General features: G+C 35.4%; 2 protein-coding genes and 1 long non-coding RNA gene across 3 annotated transcripts; all 3 read left to right on the top strand.

The window, feature by feature from the left end:
* Positions 1 to 3,691: 3,691 nt before the first annotated feature.
* Positions 3,692 to 5,523, top strand: LOC120777145 (kelch-like ECH-associated protein 1). Its single transcript, XM_040108291.1, has 6 exons — positions 3,692 to 3,766; positions 3,840 to 3,972; positions 4,049 to 4,138; positions 4,449 to 4,690; positions 5,153 to 5,236; positions 5,311 to 5,523. The coding sequence occupies exons 1-6, from the start codon at positions 3,692 to 3,694 to the stop codon at positions 5,521 to 5,523; spliced, it is 837 nt and encodes a 278-aa protein (XP_039964225.1).
* A 12,467-nt stretch (positions 5,524 to 17,990) lies between these two features.
* Positions 17,991 to 19,890, top strand: LOC120777144. The gene is made up of 3 exons (XM_040108290.1): positions 17,991 to 18,291; positions 19,304 to 19,579; positions 19,649 to 19,890. Exons 1-3 carry the CDS (start codon positions 17,991 to 17,993, stop codon positions 19,744 to 19,746), a joined length of 675 nt encoding a protein of 224 aa, XP_039964224.1. The 3' UTR covers positions 19,747 to 19,890.
* An 860-nt stretch (positions 19,891 to 20,750) lies between these two features.
* On the top strand, positions 20,751 to 24,875 carry LOC120778571. Its single transcript, XR_005705570.1, has 2 exons — positions 20,751 to 21,762; positions 24,317 to 24,875. It is a non-coding gene; the product is annotated as an uncharacterized LOC120778571 (long non-coding RNA).
* Positions 24,876 to 25,175: the final 300 nt, after the last annotated feature.

The raw sequence follows: 25,175 nt of genomic DNA, 5'->3' as shown, positions 1-25,175 counted from the left end.
AAATTTTCAAATACGATTTTAAAAAGGAAATAAAAACGAACATGATGTTAAATGTTGGCGCAAAACTCAAAAACGTCTGGACCAATTTTGGTAATTCTTTTTTTAAAATGTTCGTTGAGGCTCAAGGATGGGTTTTATTGCGAAAAAAATTCGAATAATTGCTGGAGAACCCTTAAAACGAGCCCTTTTCTTTTTCCCATACAAACGAATGAATGCTGTTAGTAACGTTAATGCTCGAGAACAGCTGAACCAATCTTGATGAAATTTTCAGAGGTTGTTCGCTGTGGATCGAGGAAAGCTTAGAAATAAAAAAACCGTATGCTTTTTGTGAGGAAAAGTCGGAAAGTTGGACAATTCCAAAAAAATAACTTTTTTTCATACACAAATTTTTTTTTCAACTTTTTTCTTTTTGTTTTTCAATTATCAAATTTGTCGTTTGCTTTCTTTATTCCGGTTATTCAAAAAAAAAATATTGAAATTTATTCCGTGAAAACGTTATGTGTGTTTCACACAAAGTGCTCAATTACAGATTGAAATTTGTTACGATGCCACGAAGAGGTCGCGTTCGTTTTGGCATCAACATAAGTATGTATATTGACAGCCCATGGCACATGACCGAGCACTCCTAGGATGCGATGACATACGAATGAAATTATGGATCGCGGGCAATCAGCAAGCGATCGTCACGATGTCAGAGGACAACTTTTCAAACAACAGTTGCGATGTTTTGTAAACTTTATCTTAAAGCAACGTATATGTGGTGTTGTTAGATGCTGGATGTAATCTGTTGAGTGGCAAAAGAGAGGTTTGCCGCACGCACATATTCTTCTTTGGATGGTGGATGGTGGTTACACCAAATCAAATTGATGAAATCATTTCGGCGGAAATTCCTGATTCAGAGATAGAAGCAGAATTATACGAAACCAATATGGTTCATGTACCTTATGGACATCACAATACCACTTCGATTTGTATGTCTGACAATAAATGTACGAAACACTATCCAGGTGCAGGAAACACAAACTGGAAATGATGGATATCCACTTTATCGGCATCGCTCACCAGATAACAATGGCAGAACATTCAGCATTTAATTTAGAAGAGTGAATATCGAAGTTGACAACACATCACAGAGCTAATCTGGAAGAGCCGGATAAGCCGGCTAAACCTATTATTAGTATTTATGTATCAACTAGGCCACAATCCATATGGTATGTATCTCAAGTATGTACATACTTTCAAATACATATCTACAAAATTGTAGCATATTGATGATTGCTATGACAAGTATTTAGTTCTTGTTAATATGTACTACTGTACACTTAGTATTTTGCTTGGTCAACCAGAGAGGAATTCCGGCTAATGTCTTTCATTCAAAGCATAACTGATGACAATTTATTTGAAGGACAGAACACGTCGATTCTATTTTTTATTGGGCTATATTGCATTTAGCTGTTGATTCTCTTTTTGTCAAGTTTGAATAAAACAATGATTCGATAAGACAAACAAAATTTGTATAAAGTAAGCTTTGAATTGAAAATAATACCGAATAATATCTGTTGGCCTCCAAGATCATTTGATATCAAACTGTTAAGACTTTTAAGTCTTAAGACAATCCCGCTTACAATCAAGTCTTGAAACAAAATATCACCCGTGTCATTCGTCAGTCGATATGCTCGAACGAGTAATAGAAAATTGTACTCAACTGATGGACCATCTGAGACCTAGACGTGGCTAACATTTGAAAGAGATAATCTTCAAAAACTAAACGCCAAAGAATGTTCTTTCGAATTTTAACAAACAATCCCCATTAAATTTGAAGCTTCTGAGTTTTTTCTTTCAAAAAGTAGGGAATCTCGAAATGGATCACCCATAATAAGTACATTCAATCACTACATATAACATAGAAAGATACTGGTCTCAATGAACATCTCCCTCATGTGTATGTGCAAGGGCGAGCAACCATCTGACTCAAAGGCCAAAACACTTCACGCCTTTCCTAAGTGGCTTGCTAAACATTAAAAGCAATTAATTTAAATGCCTTTATGGGTAGCCTAATTATTCAATACTATAACTGTCCGACATGTTTGGGTGTTGTTTCCTTTTTAATTACTCTTTCACTTGACACTTTAGGCAAAGATGTTGAGCGGGCTTGCTGTACTTATATAAATATGCGGAAGCGTTTCCTTTTTATTTTACATATTTCTCAAGTCACAATATTTTCTCTCGAAATTAATTATGGGCACTCATACATGTAAAAACATGTGCATATATAAATATAATATATTATATTGTTTGCTTAGATACATTTGCTTTGTTTTAAGATAAGGTTGTTGTGCTATTCAAACTCAATGTTGTTTTGATACTTGTTTTTTTAGGTTTGTTTGTTGTAGTGATAGTGCATTTCAATTGTTGGAACTCAAGGTTGTTTCCGCATTCTGTTTACTGAAACAAAAGGTTGTTTTGATGTTTGTTACTATTATAAGGAATACATTCCTTAACTCGCTCATTCAGCAGTGTCATAGAAAAAAGTACATCTGTCCTGCTCTAATATCCCCAATCGACGGCTGATGCAGGGTTGCATTTTCTCATTCCAACTTAAAATTTCTTAAAATTTCAAACTAAATTTTTTATTTTTAAAATTTTTATTTTATTTTATTTTTTATATGTTTACAAAAATTTATAACAGTTTATATAAATAAAAATGTATTTAATTTAAAAAAATATATTATTATTGATACCTGAAAATAAAAGACAAATATCTAAAAAAAGATTGAAACAAAATAAAGGTTATTAATACCTGAAAATAAATAAGAATTACATTGAATTTGCAATATCTAAAAGAAAAGGAAATATTAATTGTCTAAAATGATAGTAATATCTGAAAGAAAAGATTAATATTATCTGAAAAAATAAAATATATTAAATGCGAATAGAATTTACTCTGAAAGCAAAGATAAATTAAATAAAAATCATAATAATATCTGAAATAAAAAAATAATATTATCTGATTATTTAAAATATAAAACAAACATTTGTTTTCACATATTATATTGGATTGTGCAGGCCGCTTTAAACGCATAAAATACATATGTACATACAACTTTTTTTCGTCGCATTTAGGTAAACAAAAAATAACCCGAAAATGTGCGTTGGTGTTAGTGTATAGAGAAAAAATGTGTAGTTGTTTTGGAATATTTGTCACAAGCGGGTAGCCGTGGTTGGCAGGGTATTAATTCAAATATATTGAACATACATACACATATACAGAAACATTGTCATGCAAAACAATAGCATTCAACAGACAATAACACAAACATTACTAAGGATAAGATGTTTGCATATGATAACCCATGGGTTCTTAGAATACATTTTAGCAACCGTTTGTAAATGTACGCACATTAAAACAAACCCAAGGTCACACAACATAGGTTCAAACAGTAGTCAACATACACATATATAAAGTTATTAAGGATATTTTGAAAAATAGTATATAAGGCTTCCAAATTTAAAAATAAAATCAGAATGAACGAATTCTGACTTGACGAAAGACTGTTTGAATTCCCCCCACCAGAGGTAAGGAATGATAAATCTTTGTTGAGTTTATATACAGCCGTTACCTGGATGTGAGCTACTGGTCTTGAAGGCGTTATCGTGGATCGGAGTGCCTACAGCACGGCCAAAGATAAATATGCTATTCACAAAACCACGTGGTGTCAGTGTTACAAATTGTGGTGAGAAAACAATTCTAGCGCTTTGCTCAGAGGTAAACGCACACTGTGGCTTATATTCAAAAATGATAATATTAAATGAATGTACTTACAATATTTTTGGAATAGCAGAATCCCAAGCTGCTGCAATACAACAAAACTGAGGATAAATGGGAGGAATATGCGAGTATAAAAATCGATTACGAACTATATAGAACTATTTTAAAGGATGATCATTTATTATTTATTGGCGGTTGGGAAAGTGCCACACTTAACGTCGTCCGCAGCTGGAATATACGAAATAAGACATGGCAAAATTTGCCCGCCATGAATAAAAGCAAGAAGTCGACACTGCGTTGTCGAATTAGATGATAAAATCTACGCGATTGGTGGTTGTGATGGTAATAAGGATTTGTCGTCGGTGGAAAGTTGAATATATATAAATCTGTAACGAATTATCTAACGATGGCGATTGTGAGCTTTAACAATTTTGGTTAACTTTAAGCTTAACGGTGAAAGCACTTTAGACTAAATGTGTTAGGGTAGTATGGATAATAAACAAAATAAGGTACTTCGCCATGAAAGAAGGAGGGAATTCAGTGAAATGTTATAATCTGATTGAATCTGACTTTAGAAAACTCTAACCACTTTGAGATTGTCAACGACTTAATTAAATTAATTATAAGTTTGTTTAATAGATCTATGCAACGTGACGAAATATCAATTTTGACGCTTCAGTTTATAGATGGCGCATTCTGTTTTTCATTGCTTCCAGATATACGACTTCTGATGGTTGGGTGTTTGTGACCAGCTTAATTGTTGGACGAAATAACGCAGGTGCAGCAACATCAAATGGTAAAATTTACGCAATGGGCGGTTATAATAACAATGGAGGTTTAAAATCCGTCGAATGCTACAATCCGGATTCGAATACTTGGACTTCTTGCGCTGATATGACAAAATGTCACAGTTTACCTTGTGTAAGTTAGATTAAAATATAATTATTTATATTAGTAGAACGTTCATCAAGTCATGATTTGTTAGAATGAGGAAGAGTCAAAGAAAGGTATATGACGTATATGAGATAAATCCGTTAAAACAACTACAACAGCGGTATATGACAACTTTACTTAAGTGTTTATATAATAACATTCGCCTCTTTGGATTTCGTTTACTAAAGATGGATGAACGTAATCGGAATTCGTATTCTGTCTAGATTTTTCAAATTTATTTGTGAAATACGTGCGGCCGCTATAATAAGAGATTCAATTTGATTTCTCCGTTGCAGCCTTCCCTAAAGTTTTCAAAACCAGCAAAAGTAACTTCGTTTCCACAGAAATTAACGAAATTGTCTTATTGAAAATAGTCACTGATTTAATTAGTCGCCCTCTTAACTCTATTAAAAATAAATACAACGTTTATCGCTACTTTTTATATTTCAGGTAGCTGCACATAAAGGTCGCATTTATGTTTTAAGCCGTAGAGGTGCTGAGCGTTACGATCCTCAGCTAGACACATGGTCACAGGTACATAGATATATTAAGTTGATTTTCGCCAATCGCTTGAGGTCAAACTGAATATTTTTGAAAACTTTTCGCAGATTTGCTTTTTGGAAGTTGGTCCTGGTTGGATGAGTTGCGTATCGCTGGACAATAAACTATGGGCTCTTGGTGGCAAGTCTAAATCTGCTGACAAGTCATGTGTATCAGTTTTTGATGAAGAAAATTCCTGTTGGGTAGAAAGTTGCTCATTACCCGAAAGTATAGTGCGTAACTGCTTTGTTGTACCTGAATCCTTACTGTCGTCGATGTGAATAAATAATTGTTCGGTTTTTCGATTTAACAAATTCTTTTATTATTATCTAATAAATATAATATAAAAAATCACTAATGTTATACAAAAATAATTTTTTGGAAGCAACGAATGGTCCTAAACGCACTTAACTTGAATTTACGAAAAATATGTAAGGGGCAAGAGAGCTCTCTTAAGAGCGTGGTGATGGACACAAAAATTAAGAGTGCTCTTATAACAATCACTGTTGCGAAAGTAATAGAAAGGTGAAAAACATAACATTAAATGAAGATAACGTAATCGAAATAGTTTTAGATTTTTATGTAAAATTGAAGAAAGTCATCTAGAGCTGCATAAAAAAGATAAAATAAAGCTCAGAGCTCAGCGGAACCCTGAATATTCACAAGAACATAGTATTATAGTTTTGTTCACCTAACGGTTATACGTATCATCTAAAACCAAGCGAGATAGATAAAGAGTTGAATATACATATAAATGATGAGGATGACGAGGTTGAATGTCTGTATGTCCGTCCGTGCAAACTGTAACTTGAGTAAAAATTGAGATGTTTTGATGAAACTTGGCATGGTGTTTTTTAAGGGGCACAGCGTAGTTTTCGAGAGAAAACGATTCTGCGAAAAGATTTATGGTGTCCTTTGCGCGTTGGCCACGGCGAATATCGCATTCGATGGAACGATGAGCTGTACGAGGAGATATGCGACGACATTGACATAGTTCAGCGAATTAAAGACAGCGGCTACGCTGGCTGGGTCATATTGTCCGAATGGACGAAAACACTCCAGCTCTGAAAGTATTCGACGCAGTACCCGCCGGGAAGCAGAAGGAAGAGGAAGACCTCCACTCCGTTGGAAGGACCAAGTGGAGAAGGACCTGGCTACGCTTGGAATATCAATTGGCGCCACGTAGCGAAAAGAGAAACGACTGGCGCGCTGTTGTTAACTCGGCTATAATCGCGTAAGCGTGTCTACGCCAATTAAGAAGAAGAAAATACTAGCTGACCCCGCAGCCGTTGTCCTGCGTGAAATTATGTGTTTTGAAATGAAAAAAAGTTGAAATTTTATTGTGTCGAAAATGATTTATTTTCTATTTTTCTAAATTTTTTTTAATGTAGCGCAGCTTAATAAACAATTTTTTGATTTCTGTTCTGGTGCGTAAATACACAGAGAAGATGGGTTTCCAACTTTAAGACGCAAATGATGCTATGGCATACCAAGCCTCTCCAAAGAATTTGGAAACTCCACTCGATAATTTACGGTTTCGTCTTCCTTGTCAAGACGATCGATCGATTTATATGAGCGCAAACCTCCCAGAATTTGACTTTAAATCTTCCAGTTTAAGTCATAAACATCGGTATTTTTGGCAGCTAAAATTGCGCGTGCACTCAAGCAATTGTAGTTACGATAATTTGACCAATGTTTGGATGAACATTCGTGATGAGTTCATTTTCTGTTGAAGTGAATTGACAAAAGGGAGGTGAAATTGATATCAAACCACTGGAAGTATCAACCGAAATTTGCCCATTTCCAATTCTTAGCGAATACAATGTAAAATGTCGTGGGCAATGTCATTTTTTCGTATCCCATAATTAACGCGAATTTGAAGGCTGATATGTCGAAATGATCTTCGCGAAAAGTATGCGAACTTCAGTGGCATGCGAAGTACTATCGCATTGCCCTTCGTCTGTTTCCAGTGATTATCATGTTCCAGCAAATGCAACTGCTGGCATGCTTCTCAAAAAGTTGCACACACTACCATTCACAATACGCATTGATTTAAATGCAGTTGAACCGCGAGACGCACAACAGTCGGAAAACTTTCATGAATTGCAAAAGTAAATATCCTACAAAGCGCTTTATTGCAGTTCACTTATCGACCCATTTGATACTGCTGATTTCATATCATTCAAGGCCAAAACCGCTATGTTGCTTTCTTTGGTGATGTACTTGCAAATTTATTTGATCGATTTCACCAATCTGCAATATTCAACACTGACATGAGTTTCGAATGTAAAAAGTGGCGAATATGGTACGATCCATCTGTTGTCAACTTCGATGAGTTGTTAACGTCGATATTCACGCCTCTAAATGCTAAATGTTCTACCATTGTCGTCTGGTGAGCGACGCCGATACAGTGAATATCCATCATTTCCCATTTCCGTTTCCGAAAGAAAAGCACTTAAGTAGGGTTTCGTGCATTTATTGTCAGACATACAAACCAAAGTGGGATTGTAAGGTTCGCAAGGTCCATGAACCATATTGGTTTTCACCACTTCGTATAATTCTGGTTCTATCTCTGAGTCTGGAATTTCCGCTTAAATGATTTCATCAATTTGATCTGGGGTAAGCACCATCCGCATCCAAAGAAGAATGTGTGCGTGCGGCAAACCTCTTTTTTGCTACTCAACAGAATACATTCAGCATCTAACAGCACCATATACATATACCATGGGTTGCTTCAAGATAAAGACCATCAAACATCGCGGCTATTGTTTAAAAAGTCGTGCTGTGATATCGTTACGATCGCTAGCTGATTGACCGCGATCCATAATTCCGCACATATGTCATCGCATTTTGGGAGTACTTCTTGCCTTTCTTTGGGCTGCCATACGTTGATGGCAAAAAGAACGCCGACCAATATTAGCGCCACCTCTTCGTGGCTTCGTAACAAATTTCAATCTGTAATTGATCACATCGTCTCAAATATACATAAAGTTTTCACTGAATAATTTTCAATAATTTTTCCTTTGGATAGCCGGAATAAAAAAGTAAGCGACCGCAATTGAACGATTCAAATAATTTACAAATCAAAATATTGAAAAACAAAACAAAGAAAAATTGAAAAAAATGTGTTCGGAAAATGTTACTTTTTGAAATTGTCCAATTATCCGACTTCTTCTCATTAAAAGTATAAGGTATTTTGTTTCTAAACCTTTCCCGATCCACAACAAACAACCTTTCAATTTCAAGATTGGTTCAACCGCTCTCTTAGTGTTACTAACAACGGTTTTTCGGAAATTATTCGAATTTTTCTCGCCGTAAAAACCATCTTTGAACTTCAACGAACATTTAAGAAAAAGAATTGGTCCAGGCGTTATTGAGTTATGAGCGTACATACATTTTCACGATTCATTTTTATTTACGTATATAGATTTAAAGGCGAAATATGTGTCAAAAATCGATTTATTTTTAGAAATCGCCATTTTGCCAAAAAAATTTATTTTGCTTATTCCTTCGATTAAATACTAGAATTAACATTGCTTTAACTTGCCATAACTACTGTGTAGTCACAAATCTTAGATTAATTTCTAGTGCTATGCAAGCAAACACCCGCTGTTTCTGTGTTGTCTTAAAAACGCTTAGCTAAACAAAAAGGTTTTTTACTAAAAAATAACCTTTTCTCCCTTTCGTTTTACATTCATCAGTTCATCCGTCCCAATAAATTAATTATAAAGGCTTCACCGCCAGCTATTCAACGAAAAAGATCTGAAAATCGATCTTGCAAAATGAAACGGTTAATATTTCATACAATAAAATCAAAACGAGTAAAGAATGTACATACGAAACTTGTACACCGCCCTTTTGGAAAAAGGTGGAAAGTTTGGCTTTGCCATAATAAAATTAATATGCTTAATTTGCACTGTTGACCACTGACCCGTGGTTTTCTCAGAATTTCCTCTCTTCCTCTTCACTGAATCCCACAAAATATTAATGAAAAATATCCTCTCCAGTTTCGGTGTTGTCATTTTTTGATTGCCAATACGCTTTAAGTGCCAGTTCAAATTTAGTTCAGTACGCCTTTTGTGAACTTGCGTATACTTTTTTCCTTATTCGAAGGGCTACCAAGCCAACAACGAAGGTACTGTGAAATCAACGATTTTTGATGTGCTTTCTAATGTTTTGGCTTTTTTACTATCCAGACCCAATATCTTCAGCAATTTTTTTTCTGAGCGTGAGAGTGTAGAATTTTGTGCAGGGGTTTTTTAGAATATACTATTATTAATACTAACAATTTATTTGTTATGGAAAAGAATTTAGCTTAACTATAAAGATAAGAGTTTGGCATTATGTTTTGAAGGGCGAATGACCTCCGTGGCTGGCTTGAACAAATTTCATTCGAATCCCAATTTTTTCACTTTGATAAAAAATTCCATCAATAAATTGATTGCTTCATAGCGTTCCTGTGTGACTGTTACGCTATAGGAGTATACATTTTTTGACGAAATATGTAGCAATGACTCCCTCTGCTCATACAGTACATCAGACAATGAAATGCGAAATTTGTTTTTAACAAACGTATCCTCTCTGTCTGTATGGCAATCCATTTGGAAACGAACAAGTCATTGGCCAGACGATCGATCGCCTTCAATACTTGCATGAGTTGGACTTTGTTAGCCCGTAAACCAAGATCTTTCCGATTGTCCATTTGTTGCACCCGTTCCGGTATTCTTCTATACGTATGTGCATTATGCATTAGAGTAAAAGTGGTCCAAAATCGAAAGACGTTTGCTGAAACTACCGCACTAAAACTGAGCGATTATGTCAACTGAATACTGGACGCAGCCAGCAAACATTAGAGTAATTCTGTTCCTTATGAAATTACAAACTAAACGTAAAATTGCAGCAGGGCCGATTTGTGCTTGAAAACCGTCGATAATTGGGTTTAGCGTATGGAGTTCTGCAAGCGTCGCCGTGGTGGCCATCGAGTTCCATACATAATGACATCGAATGTACTTTCACAAGAATAAAGAATTTCATTAATATCCAAACCGTTTTTGTTTTATTCAAAAAGACTTAGGCTCTTATTGAAAAACGGGTTATAAAGTTCGGTTACAACTGAACTTAGCCTTTTCTTACTTATTTAGTATAAAGTTTTATACTCGAAATGGTATTAAAATCCAAATCAGCCGAACTTACAAAAAATTCATATTAGTGATGGATCGATATTGACCATGTTTGATATAGAAAAAGAAACAGATTATCGAATCAGTCTCCTTTAATTCTGTTAAGATTTAACACACATTATTTAAGAGTCATTATGTAATGAGAATTATACTGTCGACACACATTGAATTAAAAATATAATGGCTAGAGAAAATTCGGAACTCACTACATATATACTATATTTTCTTATTTTTAGCGACAGATGTCTGCTTAATTGCTTCACTATGGCTGATACAGCACGGTTATTATCATTTGACTTCTTTTTCCACTATGTCAGGTATTGCAGAAAACGTTTATCATATGTAAATATTTCCACTAAGATTGGTAATCGTGGATTTATTAGTTTATTGAGTGTGTATTTTAAACCTATTTGAGTTCATTCTCAAACCTTTCTAAATGTTTGAGAATCATTTGATCAGATTATTCCGACTAAATATCAACAAGATTATCTTCCTAATGCTGGACTAGACTTTTTTTTACAAAGCTTAGGATATGTTTTTCCCAATGGTGATATTGCAATGGGTTTTTAACTATGCGAAGAGGTGGTCCTATCAATAATATTGACTCAATTCTTCATATTCTTTGAGGTTCCCGTATTTTGTCGAGCAGAACAAATTACTTGTATCTTCTTTTCAAAAAAGAGTTTTTGTTAAGTTAATTATTTGTGAGGTACACGAATGTATATTTGGTAGTAAAAATTATTTCCAACCAAACTTGGGACTTAATTAACTAATGTTTACACTAGAAAGTACGATAATGATTATTTATAACATAGTAATGTTTATCGATAATAAGTACTCTAAGTATGAGCATAAACATTCGGAGTATTCATAATTAAGGCAATGCGGATGAATGTTTGAAAGCATGAATAAAATTTCAAAACAAGTGAGCGCTATTCAAGTAATTCAGTGAGAGAGCGAGAGAAAACAAGCAAGAAGAGTCAAAACATTTCGAGTTTAACTCAATGAAAATGTTACTAACCATGAAATGCCACTCAAGAGCAACACGAATAAATCGCGTAAGAATCTCGTAATAAAAACAATTTTGAAATACGATAAAAAGGTGACGTTAAGTTTTTGATGATTTAGAACTCATCATTAAAGTTTTCCATGTGTTTTTTGAAAAATAGTTTTTGTATGTTTCAAATGTTTTATTATGAAATACATATAAACGAATTCCACATTTTATTTTCTTGGTTTTTATTTCTGTTTTATGTTCTCTATAACAAACGTGTCCGTTGCATATTTTTTCATTCATAAACAAAAATCCTATATTCGAATGCGAGGTGCTTGGTTGAAAACACGCTCACACTTTCGCTTAATTTGTATCTTCCCATGAAACCCCCATTGCGTTTGCGCTTTGTTCCAACGATGTTCGAAAAACCACACACGTTCGTAGCTAAATGCCGGCGGTTAAGGATCTTCGAATTTATAAATGTCAGCAGTTGGCTTCCAACCTCTGACAGTGTCAGTTCGTTTGCGAACTATGCGAAAAGCGAATTCGGACGCAACGTTATATTCGAAAATCGAAAAAAGGCGCAAAAAGTCAAAACGAAACGGAAAAGCGTCAACGAACCGGTGTGCAAGTCGTAATGTGCGAAAGGCTACAAATAAATTAATTATATTTCGGTGATTCGTGTTTTATTGCTCGCATTGCCTGTGGTTTTATAGCGCTGTGACATTTGGTACATACTCGTATATAAGAGAAAATCGTAAAAATAAAACGAAATTGAGATATGTGGTGCACCGCCGTAAGCGGGCCTCGTTAGTGTTTGTTGTAATGAGTGTTTATATAAATTTCGTGTTAAATGAGAAAAGACCATGTTGGTGACCAACTATGGCAATTAATCTGCTCCTAAGTCAACGGTACTCATTAGTTTTGTTTGGTGTTATGATTAATGTGTTGTGATTTTGATATTGTTGTAAAGATGTTGAGCGGTTGTTTGCTCGTAAATAGATTAAGGAAGCTTGTGTTCAAGTAAATTTGGATGTATTTAAATCTACACTTCAGTTTTTTGGCTTTCTGCTTAGGTATTTGAAAATGTATGTGCAAATTGGTATTATTAGTTTATGTTTATGCTGTCATTTCGAAAGTGCTTATGCACATTTGCAAACACAAGTGCAGCTGTGATCATGATATTATTCATTAATAGTTAAAATATGATTTTTTGCCAAATATATGTACCTCTTTATTGATGTCCTTCGAATGCTGGATTCTGAGCAATTTTTGGTCATCAGCTAATTTGTGCGGAACAAACCATACATATACCTTTCTTAAGTCCAAATGTTCGGTCAAAATGCGATAAATCGATATTTTGGAGATATTCAGATCCATTTCCATGAATTTCAATGATGTTTTCGGTGATTTTTGATGACTCACATTTTCGATGGAATTTCCGGTGATCACGGATTTTGATTGGCCCAAATGTTGATCGTCATTTATGTCCTCACGACCACTTTGAAAACGTTGAAACCTCTCGTGCACTCTGCTACGGGATAGGCAATCATCGCGATAAACTCGTTTCATCAATTGAAACGTTTCGGTAAGAGTTTTACCAATTTTAAAACAAAATTTAATGTTGGCTCTTTGTTTGAAGCTCGTTTTCGCACCGATAATACAATCCCATACTGACATTTAAAACGCAATAACTTCACTTCCAATCAATGATATGTCATGAAACACTGGACAATCGATAAAGATAACAGATTCTACCGCACCAGTCGCCATATAGATGGCGCCACCAGGAGGATTCAAAGACTACTGTTTACTTTGGAATGCGTTTTCACACCTTTGGATTTTTTCCAAATCTTTCAAACGATCGAAAATAGTTTTGTTGTGCAATATTTAACATGATTGTCATCAGCTTTATCCAATATTGTTTGCAGTTCGACGTCATCAAACTTTTTTGATGGTTCTTCGTTTCTCACACCAAAATCATTATCTCTACATTATCTAAAAGTTCTGAGTATCACAGCGGAAACACCTCTAGCAGTCCAAGTGAGATTATTCGTGACCTCACGAGAAATCAGCTTATTTATCTAACTTACGGAAGCAGCATAGTGATATCATACGATCATATTTATCACATCGCATGACTAAGAGTTCATTCTTAAAGAAATAAAGCCGAAATTCCACAAGTTTGAGATTTTGTATATTCTTCTTATGCTTGACCTGCCACTTGATTTCAATTACAATAGCCACATTATGCAGAGGAAAATATATAGCTTCGAGTTCTACAATCCAAATACTAATATTTGGAATGCAGATTACATCCTACAATGGGAAAAAACGATCTATAGAGCTCAATGAAATTAAATTTGTAAACAATTTCAAAGAGTTCAAATCCTGAAAGATTGGAGACTATACTTTAAAAGTTTACGTAAAAAACTATTGCAGAAACAACTCTTCAAAACAAATTCTCCTCACACATCCCATCCATTGCACTTGAGAGGCGTTGGTACCAGCTCGTCATTATAAACGGGCTTCCTCAACTAAGGCCTTGGGTAATTTTTCATCGTGGTATATCTTTTATGTGATGGGTTCCAAGCCGTACGTACAGGTGGATGACAGTCAAAACCTTTTCTCAACAATGTAGGTTAAGTTAGACTACAGTAAGTGGCTGTCATGCCATACACAGACGTTGAGTTCCTTTGTAATGGCAGTTACAAAGCCGAAGAAAAGCAGAAGAGGTGTTCTAGTGTCTATCTTATGCGCACTTCTCTGCACTTCCTGCATAGCCATGTGAGTAAAAGGCATGCGTATTTTCCTTCCGTTTTCTTGGAAACGATTTTGGATATCCTGCATGTCCCTAAGACAATTCATCTGGGCGGAGCCAAATGATATTCCAATGCTATCAGCGAGATGTCTAATTGTCAAGCGAATGGGCAACAAGTATAGCTTAGCAAAGGTCAGTGAGGTTACAATACCGGATATAGTTATTTTAACATAGAAATTGTATAAAGAACCAAAAATTAACCCATCTCCCATATAAAATAAAACTGTATAATGATATTCTAGCCAAATATGGCGGTCAGTGTATGGGTTAATTGATCAGTTGCATGGCATCAAATTAAAAAGTTGTTCATATAAGAACTTGCTGCGGATGGTACAGGTTGTATTGTAACTATACTGCAAATGCGACAACTTTTTTTTTCAAACTAAGATCCTTCCACAAAATCTTCCATAGAGTGCATGCATGGTAGATGGAGTCAATCGGATCTTCTCCAACACTTTGCTCCACAGCAATAGCTACGATATTTTATTTATCCCTTAATTTCCTTATTTTCATAAATATATATATACATATATATATTATAATTATTTATGTTTACACTTTAAACTTTCAGATTATTTTAACTTTTTGGCAATTATTATTAGAAATGAAATCCGCCATATATTTTCTCCTTCAAAAGGAACATTCCGGAAGAAATCGTTTCCTGCTGAGTACATTTATACACACAGAGGCACTCACATATACACATATAACAATTTGCGTGAAGTCACGTCTGTTGACTCATTGGTGACCATTAGCTGCCGGAAATTGTGTCATTTGGTCTTTGTGGCGCCAATAAGGCTGGGCAACTTTTTATTAATTGATTGCAATAAAAAGTCCGACGCAAACCGTCGTTATTTATAAGTAAAAGTAAAGCGCGAATACTCTTTACGGTTGCTTATTTTGTTTATTCTTTTAATTTAGAACCAATTACTGTGAATTTACCAAACAATTGGGTTATGCTCGTATTCGAGCACATTACATGCAAAAAAAAAAATGTCAAAAACGATGCTGCGCCCACGCGAGGCATTCTGAGTTTACGGCACTTTAAATTATGGCTATACAAACATCTAAGCATAAACCTTTTGTGTGACTGGTTCACACAACTGGCGCATACTCGAGTTAGAGTGGTTATTTAATATTCATTCTGAATATTAGAGTTCCTTTACTCAAAGGCGTCTCCCCACATAAAAATTTTACTGCACTTACTTATTAACGATGTTATCATATATCTGTAGGCAAGTTCAAAACCGGCATTTGATTCATAAATTTTTCAACAGTTATGATGTCTACACAAATGTGCAAGCAAGGGGCAGACACGGTAAACCAGAGGCTTTCAGCAACAAGCATTTGCACGAAAAATAATAGGAATAATCCAGAAAATCGAGTTCCAACGGGACCATATATTTTGTTCCTAATAGTTCTGTGCTCTAGTGTCAAAAATGAATAAAAATCGCGTCAATGATTCAACTGGACCTCATGTATCTAATACAGATTCTCGAACTTGCGCTTGTCTTTATATGTGTGCGTCATACTAAAAACTATATTACTAAGAATTTTGTTACTTCAATTTTTCTATATTAAATTTAACAAGTAAGGAAGGGCTAAGTTCGGGTGTCACCGAACATTTTATACTCTCACATGATAAAGTGATAATCGAGATTTCATTATCCGTCATTTACATATTTTTCAAATACCGTATTTGTGTAAAGTTTTATTCCGCTATCATCATTGGTTCCTAATGTATATATGTATTATACAGAGAATGCATCAGATGGAATTCAAAATAGCGTTATATTGGAAGAAGGCGTGGTTGTGAACCGATTTCACCCATATTTCATCAGGGTGTTAAGAAAATATTATATACTCAATTTCATTGAAATCCGTCGAGTAGTTCCTGAGACATGGTTTTTGGTCCATAAGTGGGCGACCCCGCGCCCATTTTCTATTTAAAAAAAAAAACCTGGGTGCAGCTTCCTTCTGCCATTTCTTCCGTAAAATTTAGTGTTTCTGACGTTTTTTGTTAGTCGGTTAACGCACTTTTATTGATTTTCAACATAACCTTTATATGTGAGGTGGGCGTGGTTATTATCCGATTTCTTCCATTTTTGAACTGTATATGGAAATATCTGAAGGAAACGACTCTATAGAGTTTGGTTGACATAGCTATAGGCGTTTTCGAGATATGTACAAAAAGCTTAGTAGGGGGCGGGGCCACGCCTACTTTTCCAAAACAATTGTGTCCAAATATGCCCCTCCTTAATGTGATCCTTTGAGCCAAATTTCACTTTAATATCTTTATTTATAGCTTAGTTATGACACTTTATAGGTTTTCGGTTTCCGCCATTTTGTGGGCGTGGCAGTAGGCCGATTTTGCCCATCTTCGAACTTAACCTTCTTATGGAGCCAAGGAATACGTGTACCAAGTTTCATCATGATATCTCAATTTTTACTCAAGTTACAGTTTGCACGGACGGACGGACGGACGGACAGACAGATATCCGGATTTCAACTCTACTCTCTCTTTTAGTTTTAGGACTTACAAACAACCGTAATGTGAACAAAACTATTATACTCTCCTTAGCAACTTTGTTGCGAGAGTATAAAAATTGCACATACATAGTTTAACTTTGAATTTCATTATATTTTTTGTTGCAGCTCGTGCTTACACAAGTCTTCACTTGGCAATCCAATTCTCCAGCGCACGTGTGATATTTAAGTAGTTGCAACTGCAAGTTTCCTTGTCAACATACATATCACTTGACTGAATGACCGTGGCGACAAGCTTTACGAAATGGAGAAAAGCTATCAAGTCATAAAAGGGAGACGGTAAACCAAACTGACGCTGTTGCCAAGCAATTGAAAACGCTGCAGACTCAGAGACAGGTTAGAGATAAGCTCCCGAACAGACGTTGACTAGAGTCATATCCTTGGAGCAACTAAAACTATAAAAGGCAACGAAAGCTGAAACTAAACTGAGGAAATACATACTTACATGTGTATGTATATACAACTAATGGAGCGTTCAAACCGGAATTTTTTGGCGCAAAGAGAGCTGTATCAGAACTACCAACTCGCAATTGTAGGATTCAGTGAGGTGTGCTTGCTACTAGAAATGAAGAAAATTTTGAAATGCCAGAGTCAAACATGAAATAGCAAAGCTTTTGCGACTACCAATATTCAATATTCAGCGGATTGATACAAAATATTATATTTACTCAAGAATGTTTATTAAAATATATTTTGGTGAAGGGTTGTAAATACCTTTGAGTGCTTTTGAATGGCTCATACTTTTCGGAAAAAGCTTAACATGAAGTAAAAAGAGGATTAGGCAGGAGATTACTTATAGAAATAAAAAATTGAATATTTTATTGTTGTTAAATAATAATTAAAAAAAAATAAAGGGTATGTTATAAAAAAACTTGACTAAAATTAGTAAAAAGTTAAATAAAAAACCAAAAAATAAAATAAAAACTTTTACAAATGTAAAATTGCTATAAATAATTTTAAAAGCTCCAAAGATACAGCTTTATAAGCATATAAAGAACGTTGCAATTTTTTTTGGTAAATATATAAAAATAAGTGAAGAATTATATAAATAGGCTGCAACAATTTTAAGGACGTTATTGATTGAATGCTGTACTTTAGGTTAAAGCCAGTGTTTTGTGATATTTTCAAGCTTTACTTGTATGCAAAATATAAAAGTTTTGTAAGGAAAATTACGAAATTTTCTTCTTCGCTTCTTATCGCAGATCGATGACTGAACTCAATACGACGCACGAATTCGAACCGCACTTTTTTCATGCTTTAAATTCATCTCAACGCATACAGGATCAACTACGCCCAGAGCACGCTTTGCTACCGCCCGCTGATGTTGTTGTGGATAGTTCGACGTATGGCATACAAAGTGTGTCGGATAGCAACGTCTTCGTTGAATATACTGCGCCCGCAGATTCCACAAGATTCTCACTCGGCAACAGCGCTGTGGACGACGGCATACTCTTTCCCCAGTTGACAGAGAGTTTCACCTACCACAATTTCTACAGCAATCAAGGATGTCTTTCATCTGGATGACAATACCCGTCTAGAGTTTTGGGTTTGTGGCATTGTATTGAATATTGTCGGCATATTCGGTATTATTGGCAATATCATCTCCATGACTATACTGTCAAGTCCTCAAATGTGTAACAGCATAAACTATTTGCTCATTGGCTTGGCACGTTGTGATACAACTTTGATCATCACACCCATGTTGCTCTTTGGCATTTCCTGTGTCTATCCATAATCGGGTTAATCCTTCTATTATTACAATTATATTTATCCGTTTATATCACCGTCGATCTTTCCCATTGGCCTAACAGCACAAGCAGCTAGCATATACATGCCGTTCACGGTGACTTTAGAGCGTGATTGTCTACTTCCTTTTAAGCTTTCCTGCACTTGTCGTAAATATCGATGAGACTTTCTACAGTAAAATTGATCACTTCCTAACGAAAATCTCCAATTTGCTGGTTACGATCAATAGTAGCGCGAATTTCTTAATTTACATTGATTTCGGCGAGAAGCTCAAGTGTATTTTCTTGTCAGTGGCGTAGCTACAACTTCGGGCGCCCGGAGCCAAGGCTGTTCTGCCGCCCCCCTTTATCTACCTACCTACAAGTTTCATGAGGTGGTTCGAACAAAAGTGAATTTTTACAAAATATCTTCGATATATTATATAAATTTTAGGAACTAGAAGCCACGCAAATTCTGAAGTTCCAAAATTCTCACAATACGGTTTTTGGGGAAATTGATTGTAAATTTACAAGACACCTTATTAAAAGCCATAAAAAAATCATTTTTTATTTATTATACATTTCTTCAATGGGACTGGAAGCCTACAAGACGTTAGCGACAGCTTTAAGAATACTACTTACTACATCTGTATCAGTTGCATCTTGAGAAAGTTCTTTTAGCAAACTTAAATTGATCAAATCTTACTTGAGATCGACCAACTCTTCTTTTATAATATGTAACCTTTGTAAAAATATTTGTTGAAGTATTTTTCTAAATATTAAAAAACAGCGAAGATCGTTTTGCCGCCCCCAAGACATTGGGCCCGTGGCGACGGCCCCCTTCGCCCCCCGATGTGATACCGGCGGCGTTAAGCTGTGATTGGATTGACGCCAAGAACGAAGAAACGACTTCGAGGATCTGGAAGCATGCGAACAATTCAGATACTATCTATCCGTCGATCGAAGAGATAAAACAAAATTCGCTAAACGGGCTGATGACCATCGCGAAAGGTGCTTATGAAAAACCTTTTGAGGACTGGAAATATCCTTGGCATAAGTGTATTAAAACTGGTTGGAATTACTTTGAAGGCGCCAAAATAAATATTTATGAAAACTTAAATGTTTTTCTTTTTTTTACAGAAGTAAGCGCAGCACTTCTTATTGATATCATTGAACTCAACATCCACGCTGTGAGTTCTGCTTTCTCCAGACTGAATAAGAAATGGGTCTGGTCGTGAATGAGGGCAAAACGAAATATCTTCAGTCATCAAACAAACAATCATCACACTGGCGACTTGTCTTTCCCGTCACTGTTGACAGTCATAACTTCGAAGTCGTTGAAAATTCCGTCTATCTTGGAACCTGCATTAACCCCAACAACAATGTCAGCCTGGAAATCCAACGCAGGATAACTCTTGCCAACAGGTGTTATTTTGGACTGAGTAGGCAATTGAGAAGAAAATTCTTTTCGACGAAGAAAAACCAATCTCTAAAAGTCACTTATTATTCCTGTGATACTATATGGTGCAGAGGCATGGACGATGACAACATCTGATCAGTCGGCCTTAGGAGTGTTCGAGAGAAGGGTGAATATCGCACTCGATGGAACGATGAGCTTTATGAGATATATGACGACATCGACATAGTTCATCGAATTAACAGACAGCGGCTACGCTGGCTAGGTCATGTCATCCGATTGGACGAAAACACTTCAGCTCTGAGAGTATTTCACGCAGTATCCGCTTGGGGAAGCAGAGAAAGAATTCCACCACGTTGAGAAAGATCAGGTGGAGATGAACCTGGCTACACTTGGAACCTCCGATTGGCGCCAAACAGTAGAAAGGAAAAGAGGCTGGTCTGCTGTTGTAAACGCGGCTAAAGCCCAAATAAAGAAGAAAAAGACATATACTATATATGTTTGTGCGCCGAGTTATTTATTTTATTCATGGATGTTACCATCAAATGAAAAGTCTTACAAAGCTAAGCCCTTGCCATGTGAAAGAATAGCATAAGAAAGTAGTGGTGAGAAGTAAAAACGCTTAAAGATAAGAATTTCGTTTTGGAAACTAATTTCATATTAATATTCTTAAAGCCTAAGTCAAACGTAAAAAAATTCTTAATTTTCATTTAAAACCATGGCTGAATTATATATTTTTCCCATGTATATAACATATGATTTTCTGATATATTTCAATAAGTGAGTAACTCTACAATTTTGAAGAAAATGATTTCCACTTTATGAAAACGGTTTTAATATTTTGTTCCATAAAAACATTCCATTCAAAATTATACGCAATTGAAATTACTATTCCATGTATTGGCCATTCACACGGTACACCACGTCGTATGAGCAACATAAAATGTATAACACTTTTATGAATGCGGAAAAAATCAACTTTAGAAATAACGGACACCGTAAAGTACATATACGTAAGATTGTAAAACTTGTTAATTAACTTGCTTATACAGGTGACTTGGCGAATGAATTCCAAGTACTGAATTGTTACAAGTACCAGCTGAATGATGAATCAAATTCTAGGAACTAAATTCAATTGACTTTATGTTATAGCAAAGCAATGATTGAGCAAAATGACATCAAAAGAAAAGCTATTCCGGTTTTTCGATCAACTAATCCAGTTTAACGCTTGGAAACTATTCAAGAAAGATTGTTTTATAGAGTTAAACCATAAGAAAAGAGTATACAAAAACACGTGACCACAACTCCGAGCGAACATATTTATACACGTATGTACTATATTTTTTAGCACCGCATCTCCTAGTCCATATTCTATGTTCAATTAGCTTGAAAATATGGTTTTGATGTGTGAAGCGCCAACAAAGTCAGTCGATAGTTGAGTGGAATATTTTTGTTGGCAATGAAAACTTATGGTTCTATTTCGAAACATAAATTTTTTTCAGGTTAAGCGGTTCTTAGATAAGACTTTGAATCAGAATTTTTTATATGTGTTTACATGTGTAATGAATACTTATTCGCCACAATCGAAAGGGTTGGTTTTGGCTCACTTAAATTCGACATGCATTCACCCTGAAGCCCTTAGACTTGACAACCATCAATTTGTTCTCATGATTTGCATTGTTTTTAAGATCACAATGCGAAATGGATCTAGCGTTGAAATGTTAACGGCACATTTGACAATACCAAAACCACATTTGCGCAGTCCCCTGGTTATTGTGGGTTAATCACATGACTTTTAGAAAGGCCAACAAATTCGATTCAAGGTTTTTTCTAATGTGTGAGCAAATACATACATATGCATGTATATAGATATTTTAGTTTAGATTTAAGTTTCATTACCATTTGTATACATTCATGTCATACACATATGGATTGTGATGTCACTTTATTTTATGTCTTGTCATTAAAATAGTAAGGGTTTCCTGGGCTATGAGGTTACTTGCGGCAGTATACATTTAGAGTTATATATGTGAGATGATTTGAGATATGATTGGACTCAAGAATTTTGGACAAGGCGTCAACCTGACAGTCCTGATATCACTATTCATCTAATAGTTGTTTGTGGTCTAGTCATAATAGGACATACTAAAATATGTAGGTAACATACCCACCTTCATAAATATGCGTAGAAGAGAAGTCTTAGACCTAACCATATGTAATAAAAATGCGTTAGGCCTAGTATCGGATTGGCAAGTATGTTTAGAGCATACATAGGTACATTGACTTCAAAGTAAATGTCGAATGCTTAAAGCAACCGATGACCAGGAATAGATCCAAAACCGAACGGAACTAATATGTAACCGAACTGGGTCGCTCTATAAGTACACTCTCCGTACCAGCACCTTAAGTTCCGTGCCAGATATAAACTTAGCTGTAGGAAATGTCATCGGTTCCTTTGAAACAACATGCCCTCTTCGAAGGGCGGATTCCACCACAGACAAACCTTGGATGAATGGAAAACTAAAGAACATTTGACGGTACTCTCGTAGGACTTTTAAGAAGGCTAGGCGATTTAATAATAACGAATATTGGAATGCATATCAGACTATATATTAATCGCATATCTCGGTGGGATTTACAACCACACGTGAGTAAATCCGGACAATATCGGGCCTACTCCCCGCGTAACGTTTATGTTAAAAACTACTATATGCGAAATAACTCACTATGAGCTTGGAATCATTAATTTTTGGGTGAAATTATATATCACACAAACTACTCTACCAATTTCAACCAAATTCGGTACGTAGAATTAATTTAACACGGCTATTGGCTACAGTGTGAAAATAATAAAAGTTTGTATTCCATCTATCTCTTCACTTTAAAGTAGACAAATAAAACCGTCAGGGTCAGAAGGGAACTTAGTACATAATGGTCGAAATTTTACCATGACTTATCAACCAAAGATACTGGATATATATATCGGATTGCCTATGGCTGACCTTTTATCAAAAATAGTGCTTAACTTTCATAAAATATCAATGAACCTTGCAGAACGTATTTTTCTAAGACAAGTCGCGTCTATTGACTCATTGGCGATCAGTAACAGCCCAAAATTTGGTTTTTGTGGCGCCAAACAGGCTGGAAAACTTTCTGGGTTGTCCACCAATAAGTCGTAGTTATTTATAAGTAAAAGCGAAGTCGGAAAATTATGTATAGCTATGACGCAGTACTGTGTTTCTATTTTCGTTTTTGTTGTGCAGAAGCAATTACTTCAAATTTGCAAAACTATTTTGGTAAAATCGCGAATATTTATGAGCATAAGTATCCCTGAACTGACCCTGCGCCTACACGAGGCAATTTTGTGGCGCTGTAAATTTTAACTAAAGTCAGAGTATCAGACCTTTGCGCGGCTGAGTCACACAGCTGGCGCCCACTCGATTTATGTGGTTGTTTACACGTACATTACAGTTCCTCTCCATACGTGGGAGCGCCACATACATACTCTGGCACATATTTACGAGCGATAAAATCGTGAAAATCTGTATATTTGTAAGGTCAAGGTCGTCATTTGCCTCATAATTCTCCAACGGATATTCTTAAGTGGGATACTGCATGATAAATATTTGACTTTAGATAAATAGTGTCGCACGTACTTAGTTTGTTTGGAATTATCCGAAAGTCCAGCTCGAAAACGTGCATGTTTTCTTTTACGAAAAGCTTTTCTCAAAAAAACAAAAAGCAAGCTTCAATCTAAGATGCTTGAGATTTAAATTTAAAATATTATTTTTTGCGCTGAATGTACGAGAAAAACTGTTTAATCTAAAACAAACTAGCTTTCTAATTCTCAATTACGTGTTTGAGATTAAAATTTGTCTTATTTGTTTTTCAATACGGTCATTGGGAAAAAATTTTAAATTAATTTTTAATCGGTTTTTGAACGTCACGAACTTTAAGAGCGACTTGGTAATTAATTTTAATACTTCGTCAAGCCCTATGAACTACGAAGACACTATACATATACATATATAAGCGATTTCGGTCGACTTTTAGATAGTGCAGGAAATTGGCATAGCAGTGTCTTTCTTTTGCATACTTCGCTGCTTCTTCTGCAGCTATGTATGTGATCTATAGTATGTTATCCACCGACCCCCTGCCTATCGAGCTAAGCTCGAAAGTTATTGTGGAAAATTCGCCTCACGCCGCCAATCATGCAGCTGATTTCCTTTGCTGAGCTTTCCACTGCAATTGTCGATTGATGGTAGGTTGAGTAACATTCCAAGTGAAGCCGTTTGAGTGGTTCTTTATTATTTAGTGGTTCTATATCCGCTTTAGAAAATTGTAAAATAACTAATTTTGTATTTCTTTACATTTTTGTTTATTTATTACAGGTCCTCACATGTGAGCTGATTACACTCATATCCAAGTGCGACGACATTTGGAGCGTCAAAGTTTGCGAAAGGCGAAAAAACCTTCAAGTCATATCAGGAGGCAGCAAGACAAACTGACGCTATTTGCAAGCAATTGAGAACTCTACAGACTCACTCGTACAGATGAGGTTTGAGGGGGCCACTGAGGTGCTTCAGCAGCCAGTACAATAATTCAAAAGAAAGCAAAACTGGATAGAAACACGTGTATGCATGAAGGAACGGGATTTTCACTTCAGGTCCACTTGAAGTACGCATTTACTGTTCGGTGACAAGTCGCCAACGGTGAGCGATTTGTTTACGGCAAAAGTACTGTGACTGAGCGAAGTTTATCACTTTATTGCGGTGTTCCATGAGGAATACTTACAACTGGAAATTTACAAAATATTATTATGTCAGGTTAAGACATGAAAGCGCAAAGCTTATGACATCGAACAAATTAAATAATCAGTGTAATTATTCAAAGCATTTAATTTCCTCACGAATAATTATTAAAATTCATTTCTCTGGAAATTTATGAATACCGTTGAGTGTTTTTTTTACGGTCCAACGCTATTGAATAAACTTTAAATAAAGTAATGAAAATATTAATTAACTTAAGAATACAACAAGTGATTACTGATAAAAATTTATGAAATTTACAACTTTAAAAAGTGAAAGCTACACACGCATATAAAGTTTTTAATTGGACAATAAAATTGTAAAATTTACATCGAATTATACGTGTAAAGTGCGAAAAACAAAATTACTGACATTGTTTAATTTTCTTGGAAATTGAAAGCGAAAGTAAGTAAAGAAAGGCCAATTTGTGAACATTCTATAT

The sequence above is a fragment of the Bactrocera tryoni genome, chromosome 5 (assembly GCF_016617805.1).
Source record: "Bactrocera tryoni isolate S06 chromosome 5, CSIRO_BtryS06_freeze2, whole genome shotgun sequence".
In the NCBI taxonomy this organism is placed as follows: Eukaryota; Metazoa; Arthropoda; class Insecta; order Diptera; family Tephritidae; genus Bactrocera; species Bactrocera tryoni.
Note: the sequence above shows the minus strand (reverse complement) of the source record. Positions and strands in the feature narration are given on the sequence as shown.